We start from the raw sequence: 27,222 nt of genomic DNA on the forward strand, positions 1-27,222 counted from the left end.
ATTGAATTAACAAATCAAAAAATAAAACACTATATACATAAATTATACATTTACTCTTATTAAAGCAACTGTATTAAATTCAAGAGTCAAGAGCATTGAGTGATTTTTCTGTGCTTTATTAGCCTACCATCATCCAAAAATGACAATTCTGTCATCTTTTACTCACTCTTGATTTTTTTAAACATAAAACATGCTGAACATAACTTATTTTGAAGAATGTGGGTAACCAAACAGTTGCTGGATCCCCATAGTATTTCATTTATTTTTTTCCCCACAATCAAAGTCAGTGAGGACCAGCTTTTGTACTGTTATCCACAATCTTCAAAATGTATTCTTTTGTGTTTAGCACAAGAAAAAAAAAAAAGAGATTTGGGACAACATGTGAGTGACTACATTTTTGGGTGAACTGTCCCTTTAATGGCAGTCGGCAGCATGTTTAGTTCTGTCGCTTTAAGAGTTGCACACATCTATTATACAGACGCGCATCCGTTTTTCTCTCGACTGTTTACTTTCCCTTAGACATAACCAACGTTGTTTATATGTAATCCTTGTGTGGTTTTGACAGTATTAGCGAATCAGATGCCAAAGATAGCTTAGTCCAGTAATCAGGCGCTGTTTCACGGGCTTTTAGCATACAGTTGCAATCAAAATTATTCAACCCCCCAGAGATTGCAGTACTTTACAAATAAAAGCTTGTCTGAAGTTTCAGGACTTTATAAAAATTGCATCTACAACAGTGTACTGGCATATTAAAAGTGACAATGTCAACATATAATGTAATGTGTTTGAGTTCTAGGATTTTTTTAGTAACACAGCTGTCATAATTATTCAACCCCGATTCAACGTTGCCGTTTTAAGTCATTTATTTTTGTGGTAGGGAACAAAACTGTCCTAAAACACAATTAAGCCTTTAGAAACTATTAAAAAAACTGAATCAGCTTGAGATGTTACACATTTATACATTTATCCCATGCATGTGCTGAAGTTGAGTAGCAAATATGGGAAAGTCAACAGAGCTTTCACAAAAGCTATAGAGAAGTAGTAGTTGTATTGTATTAGAAAGTCTAAGGCTACGTGAAGATTTCTAAGACATTAAAAGCCTTATTCCTTAGTTTAAAGGGTGTTGAACCAAAAATGCACAATTTCATAAAATGTTTGATCAGAGCAACTGAGAAAAACCTGCAATGTACAGCCAAAGACTTGCGAGATGACCCGGCGAAAGGAGGAAAAATACTTCATTCCAGAGTAGAAGATGAACATAAGACAAGCATGGCTTTCATGTTGGGGCATCTTGGCGAATACCATTCTTGATCAAGAAGAACAAAAAGGTCAGCTTGAATATGCTAAAATTTATTTGGATAGACCTGTGGAGTTCTGGACGAATGTTTTATGGAGGGATGTGACCAAACTAGAACTTTTTGGACGTATAGATCAGCGGATTGTCTGGTGCAAAAAAGGGAAAACTAATGAGCAGAAGAACCAGGCCCGGTTCTACGGGGGTGCTTGAGGGTGCTAAGCACCCTCAAACGAAATCAATAGCACCCTCAGTTAAAGCTGTAATAATGCCATTTTATTGCAGATTTAGATAACAATCCAGTGAGTAATCATTAAAAAAAAACATTTATTTTTCTGCTGTAAGCATTAAAACAATGCCCTACCATATTGTAACGCATCAAAGCAGTCAATTAGAGCGTTGCATTTCAGCCTCGGCCGACTAGCCCGACTTTTTTACACCTCTAGTTGATGGGCTTCAGGCCAATTTTCACGTCAAAGTTCAGAGGCGGACGGGCACCGGTTTTATCTGTTTTAGGTTTCTCCTTATTTTAATATTTTAGACATCCATAAATTATGGTGAAGAAAAAAATGCCGCGCTGGTGGAAACAACAGGAGACTTCACTTTCGGTTTCACTTTCGAGATCGGGCACGGACTGCAGCGCAGCTGGAACAGATCCGCGCTCAAGCACACAATATGCTGAAAATTGCCACAAAGGTAAATAAATAACACTGAATGTGCCGGGCCGGAAAGAGTAAAGCTTATTTAAATTATATATTAATAAACTAGTTTATTCTGAGTCAGTGTAACAAAAATCCTTTTTGGACGCGCCTTTAAAGAGAAATTTATCTTTTCGGATTACATAATGAGAGAGTTTTTGTTTTCTATTTGTTTTATTTCGTTAAGTAATAATTTAAAACTATTTTATACGTTTTTTTTTTTTTAAGTGCACACAAATAAAAGTACACCCTTTACAGTACCGAATGATGTATTAACCTACTCTTACCTTTGTGAGCAAAAATGACAGATAATTTTAAATTGCTTCCACTGAAAAAAATGCACTGGCGCCCATGTCCTGCGTCTTCAGCTTCCACTCTCTGCACAAACTATTGGATATGCGCCTAATACCGCACATTTATCTCTAGGTTTAACGTTTAAACTAACATTGTTTTATACTTGAACTATTTCATATCTATAGATTTTATGCAAATCGTGATGATTTGAGTAGGCAAACTGATCAAATTAACAGACTGATCAGTCTACTGCTGGGCGCTGTTCCTTAAAAATAATAATAATAAAATAAAATAAAAACTTATATTTTACGAACAAAAATGCTCCAAACGTTTGTTTTTTTTCTAAATTAAGTTAATAAAAAAAACGAAAGTATAATCAATTTGCCATTACATACAAAAATGAAGTATTTTGATTTTAAAATAGCAACGCGCGCCATCAGTGTCGCGCCCTAATGTCGACTATGATGGTATAATGTTAGAGCACCCTCATTAATTTAGGAAGCACCCTCAGTGATTTAGTTCTGGAACCGGGCCTGAGAAGAACACTATCTCCATGGTCAAACATGGAGGTGAGCTGATCCAATTATGGGGTTGTTTTACTGTAGCATGAAGTGGAAAACATGATCGTATGAAGGAAACCATGGATTCCTTGAAGTATCAGGCCATTTTGCCAAGAATTGTGATGCCTTTGGTACAAAGACCGAAGATGATGATCAATGGACTTTCCTTCAGGACAATCATCCCAAAGTAAACATCCAAATCTACTTATGCTTGGTTCAGGGATCAGTCACAGAATGTTCTTGAGTGGCCTGTTCAGTCTCCAGATTTAATTCTCATTGAAAATATTTGGTTGAATTTGAAGAAAGCAGTGGCAAAGCGTAAACCAAAGCTTATCCGTGATTTAAAAGCTTTTTCAGCTGAGGAATGGTTGAAGATTGCAGTAGAGAGGTGATCAACGCTTCTAAAAACTTTCAAACGGCGTTTATTGGTGGTTTTAAATAATAAAAGATTCTGCACCAAATTTTACTTTTGGGGGTTGAATAATTTTGAACATGAACGTTTAGAGCCAATTTGATTTTTTTTCCATTATTTATCCATTTATGTTCTCAGAATTACTCAAAATACTTTATCTAATAGTGTCCTAATGCCTTTGTAGATTTGTTTTTTGAAAAACTAATTATCTGGAACAAAATGTCTTGCATGTCAAGGGGGTTGAATAATTTCGATTGCAACTGTATGTGCTTCAGATTTACGCACTCATGAAAAAATAACGTTCTTTACAGGCAAAGCTTTAAAGGCACATGCAAATAATGTACTTTTGTGATTTGTGAATAAGTGCAGTGTCCCGTGAGCGAATGTACGTCGTGTTGTACAGTATATTAAGACTGAGGCGCGCTGTAGCACGATGCTACAATATTTTCTCAAAAGCAGATCATGGAGACATTTTAATCATCCACTATCAAAAATCGTCATATCTAGTTGTAGCTTATCCATGTTTGAAGCTGAGACTGTCAAAACGTGCAAGCGCTAATTAAACATGACTGTTTTAGTCAATGGTTTTACCTCTCCAGAACACTTTTGGCTAAAACCGATGTTTGATTTAGGAACCCTAGTCTGATATTATAACTGTTTCTCAGGGTTATTCTCTGGTGAAGCTCTGTGAGCTGGTCGCGTTGAATGAGAATGGTAATTAAAATTCAGCAGAGTCAAGTTCTCAGGCCCCGTACAGGAAGTCTCAGCATTACAATAGCCAAACTTAAACTTCATTCATGGTGTCCCGGGTTACTTAGTTTGGCACATGAATGCCACTCTCGAGCTATTTACAGATAGGTTGAGAGTGTTTATGGGCCGCAAACCCAGCAGTTAAATTGCTTCATGTGAAGTTTTTTCAGTGTAGAAAGTATGACTGAATGTGGCATTTCAAAGCTATAGTTATCCATGGAGTCCTGCTACTTCTTTGACCTTCTCTGACCCTGAAAATCAATTACTTTCCTCAACCTGGTGTGGGAAATCCTTTACTTCACACACACATGTGGGTTCAGCTAGTTTATTGTGCCACCCTTTTAACAAGGTTTAGAAAAGTCTTCCTGGTTTACAGCGTTGTTAAATTTTAAACATTTTAGTATTTTTGGTAGTCAGTAAAAATGCGTCAATTCTGTTGAAGTTGGCATGAAATGGAAATTCACCCTATTTTCTAAAAGCATGTTATAGATCTTATGGTGTATGATTCATTCAAGCATAGGTTTTGTATGTGGGTCGATAAAGGTTTTGAGCATTAAAAACAATAACCCCCGGTTTCACAGACTTGGCTTAAATCCTAGACTAAAATGTAAGCCTGAGCTCTTTCAACTGAAAAAAACTTGCACTGACTGATCTTAAAATACATCAGTGCCTTTGTTTTGTCTCAGGATGCACACCAGTAATGTTTTTTTCTAAGGCACGTTTAAATCTCTTGGCCTTAATACTGTGTGATACTGCTTTAAATTCTTATTATTTTTCCAAAAAAAATCTGAAAAAGTTTTCTGCTTAATTTAATTGCATTTGTTTTTCTGAGCGCAAAATAAATATCATACATTGTTCCTCAATTTACAGAAGGCACCCACTAAAATGTCATTCAGTGTAACAATCTTGTCTAATTTAAAACACAATAAAATTGAATATGCTTCCTTATTCTTTTATATATTTTAATATGTCCATAGTATATAAGTCATAATAAGCATGTTGTTTGAATGACAATGTAACATAATTTCAACCAAATTTGAACATTTTATTCTCCAAAAACGTATTTGAAACTTTAAAAGTAGACACTTTACTTCCATTTAATGTGCTTTCTATGGACATAAAATCAGTTTTGTAAATGTATTTTGATGTGGACATCTAAACGTCTTCGACCCATGTATTTATTTATTGTTTGTTAATCAAAATGTCCAAAAGTAACAGAATTAGTGATATTAACTGGATCAAATTCTGCTGTAAAGCGGTTTTAAAAAATACAGTAGTTGATCAATGTTGATCCGGTTCGGTGTAAAGTTCATCAGTTATCAAACAAGTTCAGTTCAGCTCGACTGGAGATGAATGTAGGATGCATCTGCACAATCATCCGCCTTCGTTTTAGGGTGCAACGTTCACGTTTTAAGATCCTGTCAACACCTGATGAATAGAACAAAGTGTCCTTCCTATATTTTTCCCATTTCTTACAACTGGATATACGTCACAATTTGAAAGAAATGCTCTGTCACTACTTGTGTTTCATGGTGACTTGTGCTTGGATGTGGAGTTTAACAGCTTGTTTATAAGTGAAATATATCCTGAGAACGGCTTTAGGAAAGTTACTAAATCTCCACCCAACGGTGACATTGTTTCTTAGAACTTGGGATTGGTTTATAGCAATTTCTGTTGTAAATGGATCTTGTGTGTGCAATGTGTGTGCAGCTGTCTTTTTATGTGAGGTTGTTTCTCTTAGGCAAGTGTTGAAAGCTACACCTGGAGTGATTTTTTCCTCCTGAAAGCACACCTGGTGGCTGTAGAGAGGCAGTATGGGATTTTGGAAAAGCTTCGAAATATTCTTTAATAGTCTTTTGATTGCCTTCGACTTTCATGGTTGCAGCTCAACATTGGCAGCAATAGCTTTATAACATCCATGGGTTGAGTATAGCAAAGAAATAAAACCATTGAAGATTTTTTTGACATTAAAATACGTTCTTCCATTGCTTAATATGCGTAGAGAACAATAAGCCATTCATAGGTTGATTACACACAGATTACCCACTTCACCTTTAATGTAATCATTTGCCGTCTTGTGAGACTGGGAAATAATCTGTCTGCAGTTTGTCTTGGCTATTTATCCGTTTTTGGCCTGTTGCAGAGCATATTATATTGGCTGTTTTAATGTAGTCCAAGTTTTTGATTTGTTTAGGAAGATTTGGGCTTGCAAAAGAGTACTTGGAGCGCTTTTAGAATTTATGTAAACCGTTTTGTGCTTTCTTTGCTTTCCATTAGTACTGTTTGTTTGGTCACTACATACTTGCAGAAAATCAAGATAAGGTTGTATCTTCACCATCTGTCTCCTGCATAGGAGACCTGTAGGTGCCAGACACTCATTTGAATGCTAATTGAATTGAATGAATGTCCTGTCTTAGACGACTGAACATCACCCCAATCACTAAATGTGACCCTGTAAAACGATCCCTCATTCTTGCCCACCAGACACATAAAAAATACTTTATATCTTATCAATAATTCTGCTCGGTATATAAAGTATAGCAAAATTCTGGATAGTTTCTGGATAATTATTTTATTATAAATCCAGTATGGAATTTTTTATGTGACAAAATGATAATGTGTTGTTCAATATTGCTCTTTATGTATGTTTTGCATATACAGTTGAAGTCAGAAGTTTACATACATATCATTTTACCAAATAAGAGGGATTATACAAAATGCATGCTATTTTTTTATTAAGTCCTGACCTTAATAGGATATTTCACATAAAAAAACGTTTATATATAGTCCAGAAGAGAAGAAACTAGCTCAAAAGTTAAAATAATAGCTCTTTCAAAAGTTTGCATATGCTTGATTCTTACTTGAATGATCCACAGCTGTGTTTTTGTTTAGTGATAGTTGTTCATGAGTCCCTTGTTTGTCCTGAACAGTCAAACTGCCTGCTTTTCTTCAGAAAAATCCTTCAGGTACCACAAATTCTTTGGTTTTTTAGCATTTTTGTGTATTTGAACCCTTTCCAACAATGACTGTATGTTTTTAAAATCCATCTTTTCACACTGAGGACAGCTGAGAGATTCATATGCAACTTGTGATGCTCCAAAAGGAAACACGATGCATTGGGAGCCTTTCAAAATTAAGTTAAATGTAACTTATGTTGTCTTCTGGGAAACATGCAAGTATCTTCTGTAGCTTCCGAAGAGCAGTACTAAATGAAAAATACGATATTTAGGCAAAATGAGAAAAATGTACACATCTTCATTCTGTTCAAAAGTTTACACTCCCGGCTCTTAATGCATGGTTTTTCTTTCTGGAGCATCAGTGAGCGTTTGAACCTTCTGTAATAGTTGCGTATGAGTCCCTCAGTTGTCCTCAGTGAGAAAAGATAGATCTCAAAATCATACCGTCATTGTTGGAAAGGGTTCAAATACACAAAAATGCTGAAAAACCAAAGAATGTGTGGGACCTGAAGGATTTTTCTGAAGAACAGGAAGCAGACTGTTCAGAACAATCACTAAACAAAGAAAACACAGCTGTGGATCATTCAGGTAACAGTAACAACACAGTATTAACAATCAAGCGTATGTAAACTTTTGAACGGGTTGATTTTTAAAAATTCAACAATTTTCTCTTGGACTAAATGCAAACCTATTTTATGTCAAATATCTTATTCAGGTCGGTACTAAATAAACAATAACATGCATTTTGTATGATCCTTCTTATTTTGCTAAAATAATTAACATTTTGCAGATTCTGCAAGGTGTATGTAAACTTTTGACTTCAACTGTAAATTAAAATGAGTGTGAAAAATAAAGTGTCAAAGAAGTATTTTACTTCACAGCAAATACCTAAATATCAACATATATTTGAATAGCAAGTAACTAAAAAATATTGAGCTGTTTGGGGTTGGTAACACGTTTTAATGTTTATGAAAGTCTCTTCAGCTCACCAAGGCTGCATTTGTTTGATCAAAAAATCTATTTTAACATATATTTTAAAATCTAATTTATTTCAGCCATGAGTCTGAGTCTTCAGTGTCACATTATCCTTCAGAAATCATTTTAATATGCTGATGGGAAAAAAAAGCTTCTTTATATTTTATTTTCTAACGCTGTGATACATTTTTCAGGATTCTTTGGTCAATGGAAAGTTCCCAAGGACAGCATTTATTTGAAATATTATTTTTTGGAACAATGTAAAAGTCTTTGTCAATTCTGGGATTAATTTCTTTAAAAAATCTGACTGATTCAAACTTTTGAATGGTAAAAAGGCCCTAAATGTAGAGAAAGCGACAACAGAATGTTTGATTGACTTGTATTGATCTTGTTTTTATTAAATGAATCCTGCAATTATTATCTGTCAGATTACATTCAAAAACCAACTTGTTCCATGTACTCCAATTTGCAAGTGAAATCATATCAGTGCCGAGTAAAATCTCTAGAAGCTGTTAAACTCCTACTCAAGCCCACACTGAAGCTGTGTGGCAGTAATTCTCCTGGACTCATGCTGTAATCATGAGGGAGGGGAATAGCTCCCAGCTGGGAGATTGCTGCGCTCATGAATATCAGTATCGCTCTCAAATTTATCTTTGACAGATCAGAGTCACAAGGCAGCATGTGCATGTTTATCCATACAAACTTCAGAAAATTCTCAGACATTTTTCTCCCTCCTCCGCTTGACAAGAAATAGGCTTGGAAAGCTACAATTAAAGTCGCCCAGATTGGAAAACACGATGAAAAGCAAACACAACTATAACTGCAGACAGATGAGAAGCATTACATACGTTAAAATAAACGTGAATGGTGATTGAACTCTTTCTGTAGTATTTGTTTTGGCTGTTTATGCATTTTTAGCCTATTGCGGAGTATATTTCCACATGTTTTACTGTAATCTAAGATTTTGATTTGTTTCGAATGCATAAAGCTGTGTATTAAAACATTTATTAGTAAAATAAGATATTAATAAAATGTGAGACTTGGATTGTGAAAAGTGGGTGTTTAATACCAGAAATTGTAGTGGAGGATACGGCTGGCTCCTATTGGTTAAAACCTGAGTGGCCTTGATGACATCACCAAAAGAGAAAGTCGTTTCAGTGGAAGAGCAAATGATTGCAATCCGATATCATTTTTATTTAATTCCTGTGTATTAAGAGAGAAAGCATTATCCGTTTTAATTTCTTGTTGAGTTTTACATCTTTCAAACGCGTTCTCTCAGTGTTGAGAGACCTCTTTCTTAATGCGCTGCACATCTGGAGCTTGAAAATCCGCAATCTGTTGAAGTGAGGAGAGGATAGGAACTGTTTGTGTTTTTAAAGCCAGAAAAGTATGTAGGCTGTCTCAGTAGGCCAAGCTTGTAATAAAGCCACCCCTCAGCACCCCGTAATAATAACACCCTGGCCGGGACCTGCGGATAAGGGCTTGTGAGCGTGAACGACCGCATCCGGTTCGACTGTCCCTAAAACAGCCAACCACAAACAGTTGTGGTGTTTCCTCTGGAATGAACATCACTGTTTACTGCTGAATTACACAAAATGGAGGAGACATGCGGAAAATGTTTCCCCCATGTTTTGGCTTCGGAAAACAAAAACAAACATGATTCAGCAGTGTACTCTGTGTTTAATGTTAGCTGGTTTTCATTTGACTACCTCAAAGTAATCTACTTCGAAAGTTGGTAACACTTTACAATAAGGTCTCATTTGTTAAAATTAGCTAATGTAGTAACTAACAATGAGCACTATGTTGTTACCAGGATTAAAGTTAATTAATTACCAGGTAATTGTTTAATTTTTATGTCAGCTAGTTGCCAAAGCAACATTTCTCATTTCAGTTTAACCCGATGTACTAAAATAACTGGAAAAAAAATGAACTACAATATTTCAAATTAGAATATAATTATAAATTAGAAAATAATTAAAATTCTGTTTTTATTTATAAAAACGACCCTCTAACACTAGTGTTCTCTATTCTTTTTCTATTCTTTCGACTTGTTTTATTTATATTTATTTAAAAATAACCCTCTAACACTAGTGTTCTTTATTCTTTTTCTATTCTTTCGACTTGTTTTATTTATATTTATTAAAAAAAACCTCTAATACTAGTGTTCTTTATTCTTTTTCTATTCTTTCGGCTTGTTTCGTTACAATATTTTAAATTAGAATATAATTATAAATTAGAAAATAATTAGAATTCTGTTTTTATTTATAAAAACGACCCTTTAACACTAGCGATCTCTGTTCTTTTTCTATTCTTTTGACTTGCTTCTTTGTATTTATTGAAAACCTCCAACACTAGCATTCTCTATTCTTTTTTTATTCTTTCGACTTGTTTTCTTTATATTTATTAAAAAATAACCCTCTAATACTAGTGTTCTTTATTCTTTTTCTATTTTTTTGACTTTCTTCTTTATATTTATTAAAAAAATCCTCTAACACTAGTGTTCTCTATTCTTTTTCTATTCTTTCGACTTGTTTTATTTAAAAAAATAACCCTCTAATACTAGTGTTCTTTATTCTTTTTCTTTTCTTTCGGCTTGTTTCTTTACAATATTTTAAATTAGAATATAATTATAAATTAGGAAATAATTAAAATTCTGAGTTTTTATTTATAAAAACAACCCTCTAACACTAGCGATCTCTTCTTTTTCTATTCTTTTGACTTGCTTCTTTATATTTATTTAAAAAATCCTCTTACACTGGCTTTCTCTGTTCTTTTTATATTCTTTTGACTTGTTTTTTTTATATTTATTAAAAAACCTCTAACACTATCATTCTCTATTCTTTTTATATTCTTTTGACTTTTTTATATTTATTAAAAACCTCCAACACTAGCATTCTCTATTCTTCTTTTTCTATTCTTTCGACCTGTTTTCTTTATATTCATTTAAAAAATCCTCTAACACTAGTGTTCTCTATTCTTTTTCTATTTTTTTTTCAACTTGTTTTCTTTATATTTATTAAAAAAATCCTCTAACACTAGCATTCTGTATATTGCTTTTCTATTCTTTCTACTTGTTTTCTTTAAATTTATATATATTAAAAACCCTTGCTATGTATAGTATGTTAGATTAACCGAGACTTGTCATAGCATTTTCATATTATTGGTCTTTTGTTGGTTTTGATTGCTTCTATTGTCCTAATTTGTAAGTCGCTTTGGATAAAAGCGTCTGTTAAATGACTAAATGTAATGTAATTAAAAATAAACTGAGAATGTCCAAAACCACAACAATTACTAAAAATGTATTTAATACTAAATTAACAGTAACTAAGATTGATTAATGCTGTAGACAATTTGCACATTATTAGTTAACAATAACTAATGTAGTTAACTAATAAAATAAACAAAAATAAATAATATAACCTTTATCGGTAACCTAATGTTACGAAAGTTAGTAAAATTAGGTAACGTTAGTTTAGGGAGCCATTCTTCTTATTAATTTACTTATTAGCATGCATATTACTAGCATAATTACTTATAAAGCACATTATATAATGTCTTTTCCTGTATAACTATATTTTAGATCCCTTTATCCTTCCCCATACCTAAACTTAACAACTGCCTTACTAATTATTAATATGCAGCAAATTAGGAGTTTGAGGCAAAAGTGGTAGTTAATAGTTAGTGAGAATTGGACTCTAGACTGAAGTGTGATCTGAAATTATGTACTAGCATAGAGACTTGGTTTTATTTTGAAACATAGAAATGACTGCAAAATGAAGTCTAAGTTAAATGCACTGCATTATTTATCCATTGCAACCGTTTACTTTCTTGTATATCACTTGCGAACTGGCAAAGACTGTGTTTAGTACTGCAACCGTTTATAGCAAAACACATTTTCTACCGTTTGCCTGAGCAGCAACCAAAGCGCCGCTCCACTGATAGTCATGTCAGCCAATTGGCTGTCATCTGTGTGGAAAATTGAAGCAAGGAGACATCCGATTTGTTTCAGACCTCTTCTGTTAGACTGAATCAGAAGTGATCAAATAGGATTCGTGGGTTCAATCAGCCTATGTATTTCTGGCATTCGTTTTTAATCATTTAGCAGACATTTCTAATTTCCAGAACACTTGCTACAAATACAGTCCAGTTTCCATTAGGCCACAGTGGCGATGCAATATAAAACCTTTTAGTTACCTAGTTTAGTTCAGACTTGCAACTACCCCAGTTGGCTGCTATGGTAATCTTCTATATCTTCAACTGGTAGAAACGTCTTTCTGATGATTAAGAGCTTAGTCTCTTGTATTTTCAGCTGCCTGGTCTTGTATTTTCCAAGTCATTTTGTTAATAAAAGCATTTGTGATCAACAATCATGTAGGATTATTGTAATATTATGCAATGGGCAAAATACTTTTCTTCTGAGGAGCAAGAGGATGTCGCTCATGAAGAATAACTGTTTGAGAATTAACTTGCGAGCAAATTAAACTAAATGTGTTTTACGCTAAGTTCAAGTAGGGATTTGTTTGTCTGTGGTCCGCTGATTTTTCATATTAATCTCTTTTGTTTTCTCCACAGGATTTTGAGTAATAATAAAATCCAGGAACTCCTGAACGGCTCTTTCATTGGTTTGTCATCACTGGAACGACTGTAAGTGCAAATCGTGATACTTTTCTCTTTGTTTATTTGTCATGTTCTCTATTTTAGAACACTAAATAGGCTTAAACTCTTAAAAATAAAGGTGCTTCACGATGCCATAGAAGAACCTTTTTTGTGGCGAAAGAAGGTTCAGATTATAAAAAGGTAAGAATGAGATGGCTCTTTAAAGAAGCTTTGACTGAATGTTTTTTGTGAATCCAAAAATGGTTCTTCTATGGCATCGCTGTGAAGAACCTTTTAAAGCACCTTTATTTTTAAGAGTGTATACACAGTTAATAGATTGTGATTCTGAAAATTTCTGAGTGGTTTTCTTCAGTTGCGTCTGAAGACTTCTTGTAGAGCCATTGTTCTAGACTCTATGGCATCGTGAAGCACCTTTATTTTTAAGTGTGTGCTTTAAAGGGGATCTATTATTCTTTTTTATTACATTATACTTTTAGCTTCAGAACGCGGCATAGTTGCATTGCTGTCTATGCAGGGTCAGAAAGCTTTCGGATTTCATCCAAAATATCCTAATTTGTGTTCTATAGATGAACAAAGGTCTTATGGTTGAGAGTGAGTAATTAATGGCAGTATTATCATTTTTGGGTGAACTATCCCTTTAATATTTACAGCTGAGCAGATTTGTGGTTATGCTAAGAGGGCGTGTCATTTCTGGAACACGCTTTAAGTGGTTCACCAATCACATCGCACTGGGCCAGCTAACCAATCAGAGCACATTTTATGTTTGGGAAGGAGGGACTTCATCAAAACAGGAACTAAACAGGACGTTTGAGACAGACTGGGAGAGATGTGCTGCAATTATGTAAAATCTGTGAAAAAATGCATTTTTGTAACTTTCAAGCATGGAAACCTATTCTAGTTAACCCCAAAAAACAAATCAAGACTTTATAAAAAGAATAAAAGAATTCCTTTAAAGAATATGCTGACGTGTGACATAAACGTAATGATTTAAAACACTTAATAGTAGGGCGATATTTTTTATTTTTTTCCCTGCGATGTATATTGATTGATTGAAATGCATATTGCGATGTGTACAAATTCATTTATGTTCATCAGGTGTTTTGAACTGCTTAAAAATCAAATAATAATTCAGGAATAATTGGGGTAATTTTGTAAGCATTTTCAAAGAATAAAAAAATGTAGTGTAAGTAGTAAAAGTGTAATCAAAACCCTGAAATAAAATACTTTTTAAAGCTTATTTTGGGTTGTTTCATAAACAGTTTGACTCACCTTATTCACTGTCAATTCAGGCAAATCAAGGCTCTAATATGTTATGAAATTAATAGTGAATGTTGCTTTTACCCTGATGAAAGAGAAATCAGCTTCTTCCTTTCACGAAAAACAATAAAAGCTTAGCCAAGATGGAGGAACAGCTGATCATAGCTGTTACAGGGATAACATTTTTTAGCAGCAGAGCTAGTTTTGGAAATCCATTTATCCTTTGCTGAAACTTCCGCGTCTTTAGGAGAGCTATGTGGCTCTGGTCTTTAGGAGAGCGCAGGTCGTGGTTGCTTAGCAACGGCAGACACCACTAGAGCGCAATACAGAGCGCTTTGGAAAGAAGGAGAAAGCGGCGCGCCTAGCGTTTTCCACACCTTTTTTTTTAGGCGCGACATGTAAACGGCCCCTCTAATGGTCAAACAAATTCGTAGTGTTTCCGCGAGTTGTGGCAACAACTGCCAGGCACTCCTGACAAGGCACCTGTTTTTGGTCAGCAGCATCCTTTTTGTATCCAAAATACTTCCGTATGACCGACGTTGCGTTTCTTTTTGCGACCAAATCTTCCATTTCTGCGCTTTTCTCCCGTCCCGCGCTCATTTCGCCATGCGCACGCAGAGACTGCATGCATGAAGTAGGTAAAGCGACGTGTGCTTTGTAGTTTTTAAAGAACCCTTATATATGAGTTAATTACTTTATATCAGACAAATATAGATCCGTGAATAGAAAGTTTAGAAATATAGAAAGTACATTTTTAAATCAGACATAATTTTGCCTTGCATCGTGACTGCCGTGATATGACTACCGCGCATGCGTACATCGCGATGACGATGCTGAAATGATGTATCGTGCAGCCCTACTTAATAGCATGTTAATTGTGATTAAATTAAAATGTTTTGTTTGAATTTTATTGAATGCAGTTAATGTTTTTTTTCACTCTTTGAGTACGGCTTAAGTGCATCTTTATATGTAATTTTATAATTATGTTGTGCAATATACTACATTTAAAATGTATTAACTGTATTAAAATTATATTCAAGTACTTTACATGTGCTTTAGTACGTTCAATCAGCACATCAAAATAAGTGTCCTTTAAATCATGACAGCAGTTTATTAAAAAGTAAATGTGCTTTAAAGTATAACTAAATCTAATTATGTGCACTTTGTTTTCTCAAGGGTTGAGAAATCAAATTGCATGACTGTCTGTGTTACTGCACTGTACAAAAAGGCCAAAACTTCCTTAGGTTGATATATTAATTTTGTCAATTAATGGAGTAGTTCACTTTCAGAACAACAATTTACATATAGTTTACTCACCCCCTTGTCATCCAAGATATGTATGTCTTTTTTTCCTCCGTTGTCAAGAAATTTTGAGATTTTGAGATCTTTTTTGAGATAAACATATCTGGAAATTTCTCCATATAATGGACTTAAATGGTGCCCCGATTTTTTAATCTTCAAAATGCCGTTTAAATGCAGCTTCAAATGGCTGTACATGATTCCAGCCGACAAAGAAGGGTCTTGTCTACCAAAACGTTCAGTCATTTTCTTAGAAAAATATATTTTTATATACCTTTTAAGCACTGAAACTAGTCCAGCACTAGGGCTTGTAGTGCACGTTCACGACTCCACGTACTACGTCCACTGTGCTCTGCAACGCAGCGAATGCTTGAAGCAGTCCCATCAGCTGACTCGCCGATTGTTTGTAACAGTGGAACAGATGTGGTCCAGTCGTGACAGCACTGAGATTCCTACTCCGTTGGAAATGGCTGGCATTTTCCACTCTTGCACCACCATCTCGTCTCGTTTGTACGCGGTCTGCCCGAGGCTTGTGTCGCCACCGACGGCACAGTATTCTCTCTCTGACAGAGTTCATCGTCTGTGTATTAGTGTTGTCAAAAATGAAATATCTGAATGGTACCACTACTAATTTCTCGAAGTATCGATATTAGCCGAGCTGTCACTTTCACTTCTCCACAAAGGCGAGTTTACAAACACCACACGTGACCGCGGTGCCTGTCTCGTCTCATTCAAGTGAAGCGAATAGAAAGGCGAGTGCGGCGCCCCGCGACCGGCTTTGTTTGATAAAGAGCACAGCAGGAGTGCTATCTGGAAATATTTCGGATATGAAACAAATGAACATGGAAAGCCGAAGTACACAAGCAAGCCAATATGTAAGAGTTGCTACAGAGCAGTGCTAACAAAAGGCGCTAACTACTAATTTCGCAGAGCACCTGAAAGACGGACACCAGGATCTATATAAAGGAAAACTGTTCTCATTTTAACATTACTGAATCATTAAATAAGATTGCCTATTATTGTTGCTGATATGAGTGTTGTCCCGTTTTTTACCATAGTTCGTTAATATAATCAGTTTGAGGAATCTTAGACGAGTAAATACTTTAAATGCGGTCAAATTTAACAGATTTTTTTTTACAGTGTACAAAAGCAACACCTAAAGTAGTTTAATTCTTTATCTTTGTCATTCTGAGTGTTTTTTGCTGTTATGATATGTTATATGTAACATTTGCAATTAATGCAGACATTTGTTGATAGTAGTTTTGTTTTGGCATTCTGAGTTGTTTTGAAATGTTTATTAGGTGCAGACATCTGCTCTCTGAAGTTAACGGTTCCTGGTCCAAGACGGAGACGGTGCAAAGCCTGCTAATGGGTGCTAATGTTGTCAAACAGAAAGTGCATTGCGGGGTGAAGGATCGTGAGGCTGTTGGAGACCTCGAGGAGGTCATACCGAGGGGGCTGGTCAAGTGAAAGTTAATTATAGCTCTTGCCTTCAGGGAGCACAATTGTCTGATCTTGGCATCGGTTTACCTCTCTGCTCTGTACTTCCGTTGGGGATTCAGTGTCACTCACTGTAACAGCGCTGGTCAAATGCTGGAGCTAAATTTAGAGGCTGTACATTGAAATGCTGTATTTAGTGTTGCTGTTTAAGTGCACTTACCCTTATACTATGCATGACCCAGATTCCGGTGAACAGCAGACACTGACCAATAGACATGTTCACAAAACCGGTTTCTTTCAAAGAAATGCAGAATAAAGGCATTGACACAATACGCTTGGTGGAGTAAAGAAAGCATGGATTTATTTGTACTTGCTCCATTTAAGACCTATCAATGGATTTGAATCTGGAAACATGGAAGTGGTCCATTCATTTTGTGCTTCGCTTAAGGCTGGAATAACACATGATGTCATCTATGAGGAATTCTTCTAAGGGTGTATTTTCCATGTGCTTATTCCAGGTCTTGCCAATATTCAAGGTGTTGTCTGTAAATGTCCATAAATTGGTCAATTAATTTAACCATTTCAGTTGCTGGAATTTTCAGTAGCCACAATAAGTTAGCATTAAAAAAAGTTTCAGAAGATTTTTAAATGTTCTTAATCACGGCTAATAATGTTACAATATAAAACATCTGTTTTCTATTTGAATATATATATATATATATATATATATATATATATATATATATATATATATATATTTTACAAATTTCTTTAATGACAAATAATACAGTTAATATGCTTAAGCTTGTACTGCATGTCATGATTTCAGATATCTAATGCTGGAATAATTTAACTTAAATCACCATCGCAAACACAAACCAAACACACAAAAATACTAAATACTGTTATTAATTACTGCTATGATTTATATAAAATATTATTTCTTAAATAATATGTAAAGAACAACAGCAATCCTAAAGGTTGCTAGACAGTTTGGTCAAAAGTACAAAGGCAGCGCTCTGATATACAGTTGAGGTCCAAAGTGTATATCCCCCTTTTCAGAATGTGCAAAATGTTAATTATTTTCCAAAATGCATGTTGTTTATTTAGTACTGACCTGAATAATGCATTTCACATAAAAGATGTTTACATACAGTTTAAATATCCTTGAATTTTTAATACTGTGTTGTTACCTGAATGATCCATAGCTGTGTATTTTTGTTTAGGAATAGTTGTTCATCAATCCATTGTTTGTCCTGAACAGTTAAAATGCCTGATGTTCTTCAGAAAAATCCTTCAGGTCCCACAAATTCTTTGGTTTTCCAGCATTTCTGTTTATTTGAACCTATTCACTGCAAAAAATGCTTTTCTTACTTAGATTTTTTTCTCTTGTTTCCAGCCAAAATATCTAAACATTCTTGAAACAGGAAGGATTTTCTAGCAAAGTAAAAATTGTCTTGTTTTTAGTAAAATTAAGTGAGTTTTTGCTTAAAACAAGTAAAATAACCAATGGGGTAAGAAAAATAATCTAGTTGTCTGCTTGAAATAAGATTTTTTTTTCTTACCACATTGGCAGATTATTTTGCTTGTTTTAAGCAAAAACTCACTTAATTTTGACTTGTTTTTACTAAAAACAAGACAATAATTTTTACTTGTCTAGAAAATCCTTCCTGTTTCAAGAATTTTAAGATAATTTGGCTGGAAACAAGACAAAAAATCTAAGTAAGAAAAGCATTTTTTGCAGTGTTCCAACAACTGTAGGAACTTCTGTAGCCTTTAGAGGGCAGTACTAAATGGAGAAAATACTATATTTAGGCAAAATAAAAAAAGTCCATTCCCCATTTTGTTCAAATGTTTTCACCACTTGGCTCTTAATGCGTGAGGTTTTCTTCTGGAGCATCAGTGAGCGTTTGAACCTTCTGTAATAGTTGCATATGAGTCCCTCAGTTGTCCTCAGTGTGAAAAGATGGACCTCAAAATCATAGTCATTGTTGGAAAGGGTTCAAATACAAAAATGCTGCTAAACCAAAGAATTTGTGGGACCTACAGGATTTTAGGTTTAACTGGACTCATGAACAACTATTACTAAACCAAATCACATGTGGATCATTCAGGTAACAACAGAGCATTAAGAATCAAGGGGATGTAAACTTTTGAACAGGGTTTTATAAATTCAACTATTTCTCTTGTGGACTATATGGAAACACCTTTTATGTGAAATATCTTATTCAGGTCAGTACTAAATAAACAATACCATGCATTTTTGTATGATCCCTCTTATATATGTAAAATAAAATTTTGCAGATTCAGAAAGGGGATGTAAACTTTTGACCTCAACTAGCATTAAAAAAATATATATAAATATATAACATGATGAGATTTTGCCCTCAGCCAAAACTATTTGCTCTAAAACAAATACTAGAGTAATGAGAACAAAGACTGACCATTAGATTTGCCCATAACAAATTATCTCATGTTTAGAGACATCAGAGGCAGTGGCGAATTTCAGAAAATCTAGCCAAGGTAAGGTTGCACTCAGCAGGTTCATGAGCACTGAATGGCCACTGAAGCCCTGGAGCTCACATCTCTGAAAACATCTAAGCCAATTTTCAAATAGACGTTATCTTTGTTAACAAACAGCATATTTGAAGTTTAAATAAGTACATTCTCAGCTAAAAAGTCTTAAAACTTCATTCAGTGAGGCAAAAACAATACTTATTAAATTATAGTGGATTTGAAAGGGTTGGTGTTCTGGTATCACTAGAATATTCTCCCCTCAGCCAATCAGATTCGAGGACCAGAAAGAGCTGTTGTGTATATTTGTGTGTATATCACTTTCGTGCTGCTTTTTTTTTTTTTCTCCTAATGCCATCACAGGCATCTAACCACTTATCTTTCCACCTTGTAAAACATGTTTTGTACAGTCGTGGCCAAAAGTTTTGAGAATTACATAAATATTGGAAATTGGAAAAGTTGCTGCTTAAGTTTTTATAATAGCAATTTGCATATACTCCAGAATGTTATGAAGAGTGATCAGATGAATTGCATAGTCCTTCTTTGCCATGAAAATTAACTTAATCCAGAAAAAAACTTTTCACTGCATTGTTAAGAAGGCTTCAGGTCGTCCAAGAAAGTCCAGCAAGCGCCAGGATCGTCTCCTAAAGAGGATTCAGCTGCGGGATCGGAGTGCCACCAGTGCAGAGCTTGCTCAGGAATGGCAGCAGGCAGGTGTGAGCGCATCTGAACGCACAGTGAGGCCAAGACTTTTGGAAGATGTCCTGGTGTCAAGAAGGGCAGGCCACTTCTCTCCAAAAAAAACCATCAGGGACAGATTGATCTTCTGCAAAAAGTATGGCGAATGGACTGCTGAGGACTGGGGCAAAGTCATATTCTCCGATGAAGCCTCTTTCCGATTGTTTGGGGCATCTAGAAAAAGGCTTGTCCGGAGAAGAAAAGGTGAACGCTACCATCAGTCCTGTGTCATGCCAACAGTAAAGCATCCTGAGACCATTCATGTGTGGGGTTGCTTCTCATCCAAGGGAGTGGGCTCACTCACAATTTTGCCCAAAAACACAGCCATGAATAAAGAATGGTACCAAAACACCCTCCAACAGCAACTTCTTCCAACAATCCAACAACAGTTTGGTGAAGAACAATGCATTTTCCAGCACGATGGAGCACCGTGCCATAAGGCCAAAGTGATAACTAAGTGGCTCGGGGACCAAAACGTTGATAATTTGGGTCCATGGCCTGGAAACTTCCCCAATCTTAAAACTTGTGGTCAATCCTCAAGAGGCGGGTGGACAAACAAAAACCCACTAATTCTGACAAACTCCAAGAAGTGATTATGAAAAAATGGGTTGCTATCAGTCAGGATTTGGCCCAGAAGTTGATTGAGAGCATGCCCAGTCGAATTGCAGAGGTCCTGAAAAAGAAGGGCCAACACTGCAAATACTGACTCTTTGCATAAATGTCATGTAATTGTCGATAAAAGCCTTTGAAACGTATGAAGTGCTTGTAATTATATTTAAGTACATCACAGAAACAACTGAAACCAAGATCTAAAAGCAGTTTAGCAGCAAACTTTGTGAAAACGAATATTTGTGTCAGTCTCAAAACTTTTGGCCACGACTGTACACGTGTCATAGTGCCACCAAATGAAGAGGTCTCACAGCTTGGCTTTCATGTGCTGAAGAAGAACTGGGAATCATCTCAGGCAACAAAGAAACAGATGGACTTTCGGCTTGTGCTTTGCTTGAATGCAAAAGTAATTGATGTTCGTTACGGTTGTGATTGTTCTGGAACCCTGCGTTCCAGCAGCCAGTAGACCTTGTTGTCTTCAGAGATGCGTGAGAAATTGAGAGCTTCCAGCTGGACCTTTTCAGTCATTTGCAAATCATACTGTTGATTCAAGACTCAATCGGTACATCTTACTGTTTATAATGTAAGAGAATTCTTTGCTCTTTTTAAGTCGGGAGAATGGTACACTTCAGGGGATAAAGAGCTAAAGCCTTGTCTTTTTAACACGTTGAAAGTGTAAACATCTTTGATCTTCCCATGCTTTGAAAGCCTGAGGAATTCATCTTCGAGTCTCTTGACGGCACGGCGGGTTTCTGCGTATGGGCTTTCATGGCACAGTTACCTTCCAGTGCTGCTCCCTCTGTGCCCTCTCTGGCTTTCTGTTTTCACGCTTCTCTCTCGCTCCGATCCCTTCTGCCCAGAGCACAGCGCTGCTTTTGTCATTTTAATGAATCAAGCTAAAGCCAGAGATGTCAGCAGTCTGATTCGCACATTATTCTCTGGCTCTTTGTCTATGTGTCAAGTGTGTGTGCGCACTCTTAGAGACTGGAGAATTGGTGTAAGCCTAAATTATTTTTTTTCACCTAACACTTTTTAAAGACCTGGCTTTTTATTGCAGTTAAAGCTATAGTTCACCTAAAACTGACAATCCCTTAATGTTGTTTTAAACCTAAATGAATGACTTGCGTGAAAGTCTTTTATATACTAAAAGTTAATTGGGCTATCAAGCTCTGAAATAAAAATTAAAAAAGCATCCTAAAAAACTTGTGCACTACATTCCGAGTCTTTCGAAGTTATATAAAAACTTTGCATGTTGTACAGACCAAAAATCTTGATATTTTTTAGGTTTTCTTAGCAGAGCAGTGAATGAATCATTATTTCGAATCAGATGTGCTCAGTGAATGAGTTAATTGTTCACAAAACTAGTCTGAATGATTTGTTGATGAATTTGACTTATTTACTCATTTTCTTGTCATTCCAAATTTGTAAGACTAGGGGGTCGACCGGTTATCGGCACCATTATCAAGTATTTTTACGGTTATCGGTATCTGTCATTTGCAAAACTTTGCAGATTTGCTGATAAAATAAAATAATTTAAAAGCATTTAAAGATTTTTTTTTTTGTCAGTCTTTGTTGTTCTTAATTTTGACATGAATTACATTTTTTTACTCCAGACATATATATCGGTTCAAAATTTTGGTTATCGGTCTACTTGATCTGTAATAATCGGTATCAGCATAGGCCCTGAAAAACACACATCTGTCTACTCCCTTTAAGACTTCAGTTAATTATCAAAACAAATTAGGATGTTTTTAGTGAAACGTGAGGTTTTTGGTTTTCGTTGAGTCTTTGCAGACAAAAGTTTGAAGATCTAAAAAGGTTGTAAAGGTGCTTTTATATGTTTTGTGAAGAGATGTGATCACTTATGATGAACAGATTTATTGTAGGGTTTATTTGATTTAATCATGTAACTGTATGATCAATGCATGAACAGAAAGCACATCATATGTAAACACAGAAACTCAAACATTTGTGCATCACATGCTAAAACAAACCTAATTTTTAAAAAATTATTATTATTTTTTTTATTGAGATTTATACAACATCTGAAAACTGAACAAATAGGCTTTCAGTTTCATGTATGATTAGGATAATATTTTGAAAATATTTGTACAAGGTACAACTATTTAAAAATCTAGAATCTGATCTAAATATTGAGAAAATTGCCTTTAAATTTGTCCAGATAAAGGTCTTGCTGATCATAAATTAATTTTTGATTTAAGTTAGGAAATTTACAAAAATATCTTCATGGAACATGATCTTTACTTAACACTTTAATGATTTTGACAAAATACATTTTTAACTATTGCTACAAATATACCTGTGCTACTTAAGATTGGTTTTGTGGTCCATTTGATTTTCTTAAATGCCTTTGTGACCTTTTTGGATGCAAGAACTTTAAAAGGAGGGACCAAGACCTCTCTGATTTCATTAAATATGTCTTAATGAACATCTTAAAAGTAAATGACAGAATTTTATTTGTTGGGTGAACTATCCTTCTAACAGCTCACTGGAGAGTGTTAGTAAATAATTACAATTTCAGTCTGTTCATCACATAGAGCTGTCACATTACTTCTGAAGACTCTTGTGAACTACGTTGATGCATGATTTATTCAGATGATTTATTTTAATAATACTTAAATATTGTTTCGGGTAATGGCACTGAGCCAGCATATTCATGTTGAAATTTGACTACATGGCCTATAAATTTTAAAAATGTCTTTTTTTTTTTTTTTTTTTTTTTTTTTTTTTTTTTTTTTTTTTTTCCAAAGCCTATCTTAATGTATTCTGGTATAATGGTGGCAAAATTACCTTGATAGCGCCACCTATAAAATTTAAATGAAGTGCCCCTCAGGCTATGTTTCACATACATGTACGAAGTTCGGTAGACACATGTAGCACACCAATACCTACAAAAAAGTCCTAAGGTACGAAGTCCGAAACCCAACAGGAAGTCTGTTATTTTAAATTTTCTCTGCAAGTTTTGTGCTGTTTTCAGGTGCTTTTTTTTGAGAATGTTCAGGCCCTAAAAATGCAATTCATTTTGGAGAAAAAGAAGAATCTGAGCGATTTCAATATGGTCCTTGCACCATCAGAGATTGGGCTCTAAATATATGCAAATTGAAAATGGCTATTTTAAAATTATTACACAATTTTAGGGTTTTTACAGTATTTTTAAAAATCTAAGTACCCTGGTATCACTATTTAAGACTATTTACACTGTTAACACAATATTAAGAATCGCCTTTCTATTTAGAGCCAAATTCTTACTAAGTTACTGTGTTATTCTTTGAACAACCTTCAAAAGGAGAAAGACAAACAGGTTTGGTGGAGCACTGATGGCAAGTAAATGACGACAGAATCCTTAAATTAGGTATGCCGCTCTTCATTAAGAAATATTTCTGAACCTGATACTGAGAAAGTTTTCATGTCAAGCACACATGGAAAAGTATTTTCTTCCTGTGAGAAAACACATTTACACAGCGAAGAACTGCTGGAGCTGTAGGTCACAGTGGGCAGATCTCTGGAGTGGAAAGGCAAACAAGCATCCCGGTAGCACTGCTCATAACCTTTGCTCAAGGGTCAGCGGAGTGAGGGGAGAAAAGGAAGAAAACAGTACACACAATCTCAATGCTCTTTAGCAACTTAATGCACACACCATTAGAATGTTTGTCAGCCAATCAGATTCAAGAATTTAATGGCCCTGTAGTGTAATTAACATTAAAAAATGCTATTTAATTATTGTTCACGTTAACTAACATAGTTAATGTTAACAAATATAGCCGCATGGTAAAGTGATGCCAACATTTTATATATCGTTCTCGCCCTGTGTGTGTGTGTCTGTGTGTTGATCTTAAAGTTTAACACTTTCATTGCTGTTACCTTTAAATCCAAACTGCCACAGGGTTACTGTGTATGCATGTGCCCGCTGGGCGCCTTTTTCCTGATGCTTTCGGGATGGCGATTGCACTGATGGCTTGGGCCCGTCATTGCTGCTTGCAGCTATATTTAGCACTTTAAATACACGTCCGCTGTCCCTAAAGCCACCGGGTGGTGGTGAGCCCGGGTGTGAGGGCCCTTTCAATGCTGCTTGCAGCTTTAATTTAAAGGTCCCATGTTGTACACATTTCTGGAGGTTTATTTTAGTTTTTGATGTCCTTAAGAATATATATTTGCGGTATAAGTGCAAAAATCCATCTCAATGTATTTTTACAGCTCCTTTTTTAGGAGCTCTGTCAAGAACAGGTTGATTTTGGCCCATCTAATTAATATTCATGAGCCTCTCTTCTGATTGGCCTGTTGTTTTCTGAGTGACGCACAGCCAGGCCAACCACAGGTAACTACGGTCATGTATGCTTTAGCCGAGCCCAGAGCCATAGAGAGAGCCTAGCCTGCTGATACTCAACAGGATATTTCAGAATGATCATTAATGTTTTTTTTTTTTCTTTTTCAAACACCGAATGCAGTAAGCTACATAACTGTTGCTTTAGTAAAGCCCCTTTCACAATGCGCGCTGATTCTGGAAAATTACGGGAACGAGCGCTGTGTGAACAAAAGCCAGAACCATAAAGGCAGTGTTGTAGTGATGATGCACGTTATCATGCGACTCTTCATTACATCTCATATCCAAATGTCACATGTCTTTATGGGTTGTGTGTAAAGCATGCACAGATTCCGGAAAACAACTCTGAATGAACCAAATTAAACAATTCCGGAACAAATCATGGGACATATTATCTGTGTATTTTCCGGAACGGCTGTGTGAAAGAGGCTGAAGTTGACGTGCCACTGGTCTCTTATATTAACGTTGTTCGGGAAGCCTGTGCAATGATGTAGTTTGGACATCTATCGACTGAACAGGGTTTTCTCGATTTGTTTTCGTGTTGTTGTTGTTGCTTAGCAATGGTATGGATGCGATGTTGTCGGGGATTCACAAAAGGAGGGTGGGACGGTGGTTGGTGACTGAAGGCGGTGACTGAGTAGATCGGACGTCACATTTTTACGGAAGTCACAGCGGCTCATGAAAAGAAACAGCTACTTTAAGCAGGTTGTGTGCAGTTTACTGTGGATTGACTGTTTTGAAACTCATATGGTAGTTACATAGCCCCTAAACTAGGGCTGTCCCCGACTATGAATTTTCATAGTCGAATCAGAATTTTCGAATCTTTCTATAGTCGACCGATAGTCGAATCATCTAGGCCTGTGTGTGTGTGTGAATGGGTTGGGAGGGGCACGACACTATAGTCAGCAGGAGGGTAAAACTATTTTTATTTTATTTTACACACTGCACACAGCAACAACTTTTAATAAAGCGACCAAAACTGCCTGCCAACTGACAGACGAACTTATTTAGGTTTAAATAAAAACACAGAACGCGTCTTTTAGTTCTAAAAACGCAAGGCGCACAGCACTGCCTTTTTTGGTGACTTTTAATAAAAGAGCAGGGTGCTGCGTTTTTTTTATGTTGCTAAGCAACGACCAAAACAGCTGTCCTGTCAGTCAAATCAAAGGATTATAGCGCGAGCGCTCTAAAATCTTAGTTTTTTGCTGTTAAGAAAACTGTCATATTAGCAGAAACCTTAAATAATACAGCTCCGGGTTAGCGACGATAGACACCAAAGGTTTCTCCTCCATTTCTTGCAGTCTCCGGACTTTTTAAGCAACGGTAAACTTTCGTCACCACAACAGAAGGCCCGCCTCTCCATTCATTCGATTGGACAATGGAAAAGAACGCGAATGACGTTGGCCGTTTTTCCGCTCAGAGTTGATTTTTTTTTTTTCAACTTCAGGCGCTCAGAGCGCTCCTGCGAAAACGCGAGGCGCTAGGGGCGCATAAACAGCGCGCAGAACGCTCACTGCCAACAGAAAACCATTCAAAAGAGGCGCCTCCAACTGCAAAAACGCGTTCGGTGTGATCGGGGCCTAATCCCTGCCGTCAAGATGGTCCTCATCTCGTCATGGATCAAGGAAAGTGAAAATTAAATCTGTCACAGGGGTGGTTGGATTTATTCACAAACAAAAATATTTATTGAACGCTTCTTTCTTTTCACTTTTGTTTTTACTGCATTATCATAATCAAAGGCTGTATATAACTTAATATAACCGTACAAAACCAGTAGTTCTGTGTGCAATTAGACATTGAGCTTCCCCATATTGCCAAAATGGTATGATGCTCGTTTCACCCGCGAAGATTCGACTGTGAGATCGGTGGTCGAATCAGGCTCCGCATATCGATGCATCGAATCTTCAACTATTCGGGGACAGCCCTACCCTAAACCTTAGTTATCATGAAAAAAAAGCCAGGAAATTTCGATTTTGACTATGGGACCTTTAAAATGCATTTCATTTTTGTGATGCAAAGCTGAATTTTCAACATCATTACTCCAGTGTCATATGCTCATTCAGAAATCATTCTAATTTGCCTTTTAAGAAATGTTTCTGATTATTATTAATGTTGAAAACACTTGTGCTGCTTCATATTTGTCTATGTTTTCAAATGTTGCTGTTTTCTTAGGGAAATCCTATAATCATTGATTTCACTTTAGTCTACCTTCTCTCTTATGCCGTATTGTGTGCTCCTCCATTCCTCCCTCAAACCACAAATGGCGCAACATCAAAGAGGCTCACATGTTTAGCCCGCCTTTGACTCGAGAACTCTGTGATGATGTTTTCAACAAGGCTAGCCGACTAGCGCAGGTGTGGGCTTTGGGTATCAGTGACGGTAGTCTTTGAACTTATCCGCCCTTTCTCTTATGTCGGATTCTGGGATTGTTGAACGAGATTTTCAATGGTGGTCAGTCACTTTCTG

The 27,222-nt window shown here is 35.9% G+C and overlaps 1 protein-coding gene across 1 annotated transcript in view; it reads right to left on the bottom strand.

Annotated features, from left to right (window-relative positions):
• Positions 1-20,834: 20,834 nt before the first annotated feature.
• LOC141330870 (adhesion G protein-coupled receptor A3-like) overlaps positions 20,835-27,222 on the bottom strand; it is a 33,209-nt gene continuing 26,821 nt past the window's right edge. The window contains exons 12-13 of the mRNA XM_073835650.1: positions 21,196-21,266; positions 20,835-20,954 (exon numbers count right to left, since the gene is read on the bottom strand). Of these exons, the coding sequence (XP_073691751.1) occupies positions 20,835-20,954; positions 21,196-21,266 (191 nt within the window). The remainder of the gene's footprint in view (positions 20,955-21,195; positions 21,267-27,222) is intronic.

The sequence above is a fragment of the Garra rufa genome, chromosome 3 (genome assembly GCF_049309525.1).
Source record: "Garra rufa chromosome 3, GarRuf1.0, whole genome shotgun sequence".
Lineage (NCBI taxonomy): Eukaryota > Metazoa > Chordata > Actinopteri > Cypriniformes > Cyprinidae > Garra > Garra rufa.